General features: G+C 43.9%; 1 protein-coding gene across 2 annotated transcripts; it reads left to right on the forward strand.

Moving 5' to 3' along the window:
• The first annotated feature begins 6,024 nt into the window (after positions 1 to 6,024).
• On the forward strand, positions 6,025 to 8,382 carry LOC121874064 (adhesive plaque matrix protein-like). Of its 2 annotated transcripts, XM_042377952.1 has the most exons (4): positions 6,025 to 6,067; positions 6,522 to 6,737; positions 6,774 to 6,842; positions 7,687 to 8,382. In XM_042377952.1, exons 2-4 carry the CDS (start codon positions 6,522 to 6,524, stop codon positions 8,125 to 8,127), a joined length of 726 nt encoding a protein of 241 aa, XP_042233886.1. In that variant the 5' UTR covers positions 6,025 to 6,067; the 3' UTR covers positions 8,128 to 8,382. The 2 variants fall into 2 exon arrangements, with proteins under 2 accessions (XP_042233886.1, XP_042233885.1); XM_042377951.1 differs by having other exon boundaries at positions 6,522 to 6,842.
• The last annotated feature ends 164 nt before the right edge of the window (positions 8,383 to 8,546 follow it).

Consider the following 8,546-nt stretch of genomic DNA (forward strand, 5'->3'; position numbering starts at 1 on the left):
TTCTGCTTGTAATCAAACTTCAAGACCACACCACTTCTATGTAAATACTCATCCAACAATATGTTTTGAGTTGGATATTTCTTACATTACTCTAAGACGAGGGAGGGGTGGGAGGGGGAGGGAGGGGGAGGGAGGGGAGGGAGGGAAGGGAATGGTAAAGGAGGCGATGAAGAGGGAGAGTGAGGAGGAGGTAGAGGGATGAATGGAAGAAGGGTGATAAGTGATGTGGAGGAAAGAGATGAAGAAGGGTGAGATGGGTAGACAATGTGGAAGGAGAGGATAATAAGGAGGGTCACTTGGAGGAGGGCGGTGAGGAATGAGGTGGGGTGGGGTTAGAGGGGGAGGGAGTCTCATGACAGGTGTGCATATATCATACCACAACGGACCCTTGATTACCCTGTGCTATATATTATCCACCTGAGAGAGAGAGAGAATGTCTTGTGTTTTATGAGAGTCGTTCCTCGCGCCTGCCTGCCCTGTTGGGCCCTTGACGACTCTACCCCTCTGCCTTCTGCCCCCACCCAAGCCCCCTCTCATGAGGTTCTTTTTGTGACATTAACTCTAAGTCAACCGAAAGTTGAATGCCTGATGTATGTGTGGGTGGGTGGGTGGGTGGGTAGGTGGGTAGTGGGTAGGTGTGTCTCATTACCTATCTACCCACCTACCCCCCCCCACAGACCTCTTTCTCTCGTCTTGGTTTGTGATTGGCCAGTTAGGTTAGGTTAAAGTAGGTTAGGTTAGGTTAGGTGCGGTTGTGTTAGGTTAGGTTATACCCCTCATGAATAGACTACCGTATCTTCCTTCCTTCCGATCACGCACCGTTACCTGGCTGAGAGGAACACCTGGGCTGCTAATGATCACCTCGTTACCTGTCAATGGTTCACGCGTGTGGGCCCTCGTGTCAAGGTGTTTAATCAAGTGTCTTATCACCCGTATCATCAGTAATTGGTCTGTGAATGTGTCTGTACTCTTGATCTGTGAATGTGTCTGTACTCTTGATCTGTGAATGTGTCTGTACTCTTAGTGTCTTGAGATAAATGAGTACGGTGGTGATTTCTAATAGACCTTTAACATAACCTACCCATTAACCCTGGTCCCCATTATAACCTTCCCTTAAATTAATGGGGAATCAATCTTAATGGGTCTTGTATCAAATAGCCTTCAACTACCATAACCATTTCCATTAGAGTCCAGTTATAATGGATCCAAAGTCTAATAGGTTCCCGTTCCTAATGGGTCTTAATGGAAATGGGGGGTTCGATTGCAATACACTGTTAAGGTTTAATGGGCAAATTGGGATTCACTTGACCTATGACCTTTGTGAGACCTTCTCTTGCAGGTGTAAATTGAAACAATCGTGGCTACAAGATGTTATTATTTGGTATTTCCCTCTACACACACACACACACACACACACACACACACACACACACACACACACACACACACACACACACACACACACACACACACAGTCCTCCTCAGCTCCATCATCATCATCATCATCATCATCATCATCATCATCATCATCATCATCATCATTATTGCCATTGTCTTCAGCGTAATAAATTGGACAGAGTTTAAAAGTTCCAAGGGGTTTAAATCGTCTCTATAAAGACTAAACCACTAATATGAGGCCATTTTTTTTCTCATAGAGTTTTGTTGATGATATGACGTCAATTAAGCGACCTAAGTTTTATTTTTATTTTTTTATTATTCCCCCCGCCACTGAAAGTTTGGGGGGGGGGGATATAAGAGCTATGGTGCGTCTGTGTCTATTTGTCTGTCTATTTGTTTGTGTGTCTGTCCGTCTGACTGTCCTTCCGTCTGTTTGTCCCTCCGTCTGTTTGTCCCGCCGTCTGTTCGTCTGTCCGCCCGTCTATCCGTCAACACTGTTTTGGGTTTCCGCTTGATAACTTTTTATAGAGTTAATATAATGATATAAAAAATTTGTTTTGTATTATTGGGTCAAGTTAAGAATTCTGATCCTTATGGGCGGGTCAGAGCAAAGACGGTATGGGGCCATGTACTGTACTGGACGGGTCAGAGACAAGATGGGGCCATGTACTGTACTGGACGGGTCAGAGACAAGACGGGGCCATGTACTGTACTGGACGGGTCAGAGACAAGACGGGGCCATGTACTGTACTGGACGGGTCAGAGACAAGATGGGGCCATGTACTGTACTGGACGGGTCAGAGACAAGACGGGGCCATGTACCTGTACCTGTACCTGTACCTGTTCCTGTACCTGTTCCTGTTGGTCTTAACGATTCCCTACTTGTTACTAAGTCAAGGGTGTCAACAACTTCTGCCTCACAAGATCGTCAAGGTAACGTAACAGAGAGATAATTATGTGGGTATAAGACTCAAGGATTTGTAGCAAGCTTTATATTCATCACAAGTTCAGGGCTCTTTGTTCTTGTGGTGGGCGGGGGGATGAGAGGGAAGGTTTTATCTCTAGTACGTGGTGGGTGGTGTGTGTGTGTGTGTGTGTGTGTGTGTGTGTGTGTGTGTGTGTGTGCAGGAACAATATATACAGTACTTGTTTTGACACCTTAGCTCATTTCACCTGAAGATCAACCACCTTAACCTAACCTAACCTAACCTAACCTAACCTAACCTGACCTAACCTAACCTAACGTAATCTAACCTAACGTAACCTAACCTAATCTAACCTAATCTAACCTAACCTAACGTAACTAATCTTGAATATAAAGAGAAGTATTATACAAGTAGGTGATGGTGTGGGTGGGTAGGTGGGTGAATGGATGGGATCTGTGGGTGGGTGGGTGGGTGGGTGGATGAATGGATGGGATCTGTGGGTGGGTGGTTGGGTGGGTGGGTGGTGTCCCTAACCCTCCACCACCTTAAGTATTGATTATTATTATCCCCCAAGATGACTGACTGCTTGAGGACTGATGCTGAGACACACCCCCGCCCACCCAAGGTCCTGTCTCTCCCGTGTAGATAAAGGCGGCAGCTACTGGGGCGTGTGGCGGTGAGAAACAAGATGGTGAAGCTCAACTGACTCCCTAGATGATGAGAATGATTAAAAATATACAATAACGAACCGGAATGCACCAGAAGAATGACTCAAAACACCACCATGGACCAGAATGCACCAGAAGAATGACTCAAAACACCACCATGGACCAGAATGCAGACTCAAAATGGACCACCAAGAACCAGAATGCACAAACTTAAAATGGACCATAACGAACCGAAATGCACTAATTTGAACCATAATAGACTCCAGTGAAAAAAAAATAAAACAGAGTTGAGACGAAACAATATGTACTCCTGTGTTACTCCCTAACCATTGGTGTTCCTGAAGCAAAGAGAGAATTTACTTTTTATACGCCATGTTCCTCTCTCGAGACAAGACAGTCGTATCCCTGTCTCACTCTTCCCTCCTCAAAAAAACAACAACAACAAATAACAATAAAAAAAAAACCAAATCACATGGCAGACGATACCTCACACCCCCACTACCAGGGATCTAAAGGCGCAACACCCGACAACAGTGACCAAAATACCAATCTTCACACCCCAGAATATTCACAGCCGTTAACAGAACCTCACAATGGTGGCAGTGGTGTTATTCTCTTGTGACAACGGCCTTGTTAATGTAGTCAGTCTCCCTCAACACGACCGGATGTGCAGCAATAAAGGAAAGTGGTCATATAAGCGTGGAAAACTAACTGGGGTTCAACTTTACGGGCCGCTGAGTTCCCTAATACAGTGCAGAGCGGCGTTAGTCATGCTAATAAATCATGAGAACTTACGTCAAAGGGATTTTACCTGTTCTACCGTTACCTGTTGATTGGCTGAGGTGTAGTGGGTGAAGTGTGTTGGGTGGGTGGGGTGTGTTGGGTGGGTGGGGTGTGTTGGGTGTGTAGGGTGGTGTGTAGGGTGTGTTGGTGGTATGCTGTGTGTAAGGTGGTGGGTGTATGGGTGGTGGGCCCATAAGACTTAAAATTCATTTGACCTACAACTAATCACCCTCCTCCCCTCCCTCCTCCTCTTACCTCCCTTCCCCTAATAAAATATCGAGTTATGACCCACTAATGAGTGTTCTAATTAATTACCACTAATTACGTACATACACCATCACCACCAACACTACTTTCATCATTCACCCAAGATTTTAATGGAGATGACATGACCCACACCTCATCCACCTCTGACACCCACCACTCCACCACCACCACCCTTACCACTACCACCACCACCACCACCCCTAATAACCCTGAACCACAAGGCACACACTGAAAAAAAAATCCAGTTTGGCCCACATTTATCATTTTCTGGCTGCGTCATAACCCACTTTGCTTTAAAGTGCATAAGAGCCCACTTACATCTTCTATTCTCAAGTGTCATATCAGCGTGGCGGTGTTTGATGAGCTATTAAGAGTTATGTAAGGAAGCGTTTATCTTACTCCACGGGTATTATATAGGCGAACCTTGTGGACTAATTCATTTATCTGGTAACCTGCCCGCCTGCCCGCCCGTGCTGCCCCTCAACGTGCTGCTGCAACATCCTGTTTTCAATGAATCGAGGATGTGAGACAGACATCATCAATTGTGTGTGTGTGTGTGTGTGTCTGACGTTACCTGGTGATGTGGAGGTAATTGCTCACCTGGCTTCACTTAATGAGTCAACGCCCTTGTATGTCATTCTTAACTAGTTCTTCCTCCTCCTCCCTGCCATTTCTCCTCCCTCCCTCCCCGTCCATTTCTCCTCCTTCCCTGCCTGCCCATTCTCCTCCCTCCTCCCTGTCCACTTCCTCCTCCTGCTCGCCCACTTCTCCTCCTCCCTTGTTCACTTCTCCTCCTCCTCCCTCCCTGTCCACTTCTCTTAAGAATCTAATACAGGAGAACAAGAATCAACAAGAATTAGACAAAGCTGCATTAGTGAAGATGTAAACGACACCCAAACACAGGAGATAACGAGACTAATTTGCATAAAAAAAACTCCCTCACTCGGAAAAACAAAACCATTATCAGTCAGTCACTTAATTACCATCAAGAAAGAGCAAGATAACGGGATGTACCTACCTGTGTCTTCAAGTTCCCAGGTGTTGACAATGTCTTTCGTCTCAGTCAGTGGCACGTGTGAATTTCCTGTAAAAAAAAAAAAATAAACAAATAAAATAAATAATAATAATAATAATAAAATAAAACCCTATTATATACATTTTCTATCCTGTCAATTTTATATTATTATTATTTTTTTTTTCCACTCAACATATCCAAAAGTTAACACATAATATATAACTTTTTGACTGAGGTACAATACTGAATGAGTGAGTGTCTCTTGGCTAATATCACCCACCTATCGTCTTGGGGAATGTCAATAATTTTAACCTTGAACAAAACATGTGGGGTGGTGGGGGTGGGGGTTGGTGGGGGAAGGTGGGGGTAGAGAAGGATGGGGGTGATATATAAAATCGTCTACGAACAAATACATTTAGTAAATAATTAATAAAATATCGCGTTTTGTAGTGAGAAGTTATAATAATATGGCCTATATTTTATTCCTGTATATACAAGGTGTTATTGTCGTTACTTCTTTATTACAGGTCTGTCACGTGTGGTGGGGTGTGTGTGTGGGGGTGGGGAGGGGTGTGTGGGGGGTGTGGGGGATGTTAAATAGAATAAGAGAGGGATAATGATTGGGAATTAGATGTTTATAGAGATAGATATATATAGGATGAGAGAGAGAGAGAGAGAGAGAGAGAGAGAGAGAGAGAGAGAGAGAGAGAGAGAGAGAGAGAGATACTATACCAACTCCTACATTATAAGACACCGAAAGAAAAAAGTGGACACACACACACACACACACACACACACACACACACACACACTTCACTGCACACACTCCTCCCACACCCCTGTCGTTCCGGAGTCTGGCAACCTTCCCTGCTTGCTGTCACACACACACACACACACACACACACACACACACACACACACACACACACACCTATATATACCAGGTCGCCGCCCCCACCACACACACACTCACTCACCTGCTCCCTATAACAACATCTACTGCTTCTAAGGTAAAAAATCACCCTTTTTTTTGTCCTTATATTAAATTTTTAGTTCGTGAAAGAATACCTCCTCCTCCCTCCCCCCCAAAAAAATTATAATTTGTAAATTTATATAATAAACTTAAAATGAAAATAATCTTAGTATATGAGTTTTGAAATTTATTGTATTATTTTTTCCATTTCTTGATATTTAGGTCAATAACGTCAATTCCTTTTGATTTAATCCTTTTTTTATTCATTTGGATAATTGATATAAATATTACGTAAACTAATTAAGATAAAAAAATAATTATTGTCAATTTCTAACTTTCGTTCTCGTGTGGATAAAAACACGTTTGTTTGTTTGTTTGTTTGGTTTTAATTCATATCACAAACGTATGAAATTGTAATGTTGGATTAGATGTGGATAATACATGGATTATTTTTTTAATAATTTATGTAAACAAATTGACGGTGTTGGCAGATGATGTGGTCACTAGGTCGGGTGGTGCTGGTGGTGGTACTGATGGTAGCGATGGTGTCAGCTGATCCCAAGGCTGACCCCAAGGCTGACCCCAAGGCTGATCCTAAGGCCGACCCCAAGGCTGACCCTAAAGCTCACCCCATAGCTCACCCCAAGGCTGATCCTAAGGCTGATCCTAAGGCTGACCCCAAGGCCGACCCCAAGGCTGACCCTAAGGCTGACCCCAAGGCCGACCCCAAGGCTGACCCTGAGGCTAGCTACCCTGAGCCCTGCTACCCGGTGACCAAGTATGTGGAAGCCTACCAGACACAAATCCAGCACGTGAGTATCAACCTAGAGAGGGCAGGTCAGGGGCTAGAGGATAGATCTCAAGGGCTAGGAGGGCTGAGGGCTAGGGATAGGATTCATGGATTAAGAGGGCTAAGGAGTAGGAGAGAGGATTCAAAGGATAAGATCTAAGGGCTAAGGGAGGTCTCAAGGGCTAGGGTGGCTGAGGGCTAGGACTCAAGGGCTAGGAGGGCTGAGGGCTAGGGATAGGATTCATGGATTAAGAGGGCTAAGGAGTAGGAGAGAGGATTCAAAGGATAAGATCTAAGGGCTAAGGGAGGTCTCAAGGGCTAGGGTGGCTGAGGGCTAGAGGATAGAACACCCAGCACTAAAAAACAACAACCCTAGCTTACCTATTCCTTGAGTGACGTAGCTTCCTCTATCTCGATCTCCCAGGTAACAAGAATGAAGGGAACGGTAAACAAAGATGAAAGTAGACACAGGGAAAACCAGATAATGAAGAACTAATAGAAAGAGAGAGAAACCATAACAGACAATGAAAGAGGACATAGGAAGACCTGATAATTAAAATAATCAAGATTTAGTCGTTCCGTTGTGTGAATGAAAGATTTTTATATATAGAAAATTACAAGTTTAAGATTTTTTTATTTACTTATCTTATTTCACTTATTTATTGCACTTTGTCTTACATATCTTTTTAATTTTACTTATTTTATTTGTTTTATTTATTTGGTCTAGTTTATTTAACTTAGCAGATAATGTCAGGATATTTTGTGTGTATGTGTGTGTGTGTGTGTGTGTGTGTGTGTGTGTGTGTGTGTGTGTTTCCTGGGTAGAGTTTGGTTATAGTAATGTATGTTGTGCCGTCTCACTACAGTACCCAGTGTACCAGACCGCCTACCAGCAGCAGATCGTCCCTACCACCCTCTACAAGACAAACTACCAAACTCAATACCAGACCAAGTACCAGACCCAGTACGTTCCCAAATACGTCACACAGGTCGTCTACACAACCAAAGTCAACTACGTCACCAAGTACCAGACCCAATACCAGACCCAGTACCAAACCCAGTACGTCACCGTGCCTCAAGTCGTCCCTACCTACGTCACAGACACCCGGTACAAAACCCGAGTCCAAACCCAAGTAGCCTACGAGACGCTTTACAAGACCCAGTACACCCCAGTATATGTGACTGAGACCCTAGTAAAGTACCAGACCCTCTACGACGAGCAACCAGTACCTCACTACGTCACGGTGGCTAAGAACATCGTAGCCTACAAGACAGTCTGTCCCAAGGTAGGCTACGGGTACCACTGAGGCCTCCCACCACCACAACAACAACAACGCCAAAATGAACAACTCACGTCTCAGATTCTCCCAAAAAACTATCGTAAGGTTTAATTCATCTTTCCTTTACTAAATAAACAATGAAACTAAATCCCTTTATGCTTCATGATGGCTGCTAACCTAACCTAACCTAACCTAACTTAACCTAACCTAACCTAACCTAACCTAACCTAACCTAACCTAACCTAACCTAATCTTAATACGCTGTCTTATATTGACTTAAGGGAAAAAAAAATCAGGTGTTTTAAGTTATCCATATTTGAGAATTCTGACCCCTGGATATTTTTGTTTTGGTAACTTGGATAATGAAGATGTTAGGATAATGTTTACTCCCTATTGACCGTCCGTATGTATGTCAGTCAGGTGTCTCGTTCTTGTTAATGGAAGTT

This window comes from Homarus americanus, unplaced genomic scaffold (assembly GCF_018991925.1).
Source record: "Homarus americanus isolate GMGI-L3 unplaced genomic scaffold, GMGI_Hamer_2.0 scaffold35332, whole genome shotgun sequence".
NCBI classification, from domain to species: domain Eukaryota; kingdom Metazoa; phylum Arthropoda; class Malacostraca; order Decapoda; family Nephropidae; genus Homarus; species Homarus americanus.

Bases quoted from the DNA above. Each gene is read 5' to 3' on its own strand.
- LOC121874064 (XM_042377951.1), top strand. From the start codon at position 6,522: ATGATGTGGTCACTAGGTCGGGTGGTGCTGGTGGTGGTACTGATGGTA. The intron at 6,843-7,686 runs GTGAGTATCAAC...GTCTCACTACAG, and splicing joins ACCAGACACAAATCCAGCAC to TACCCAGTGTACCAGACCGC.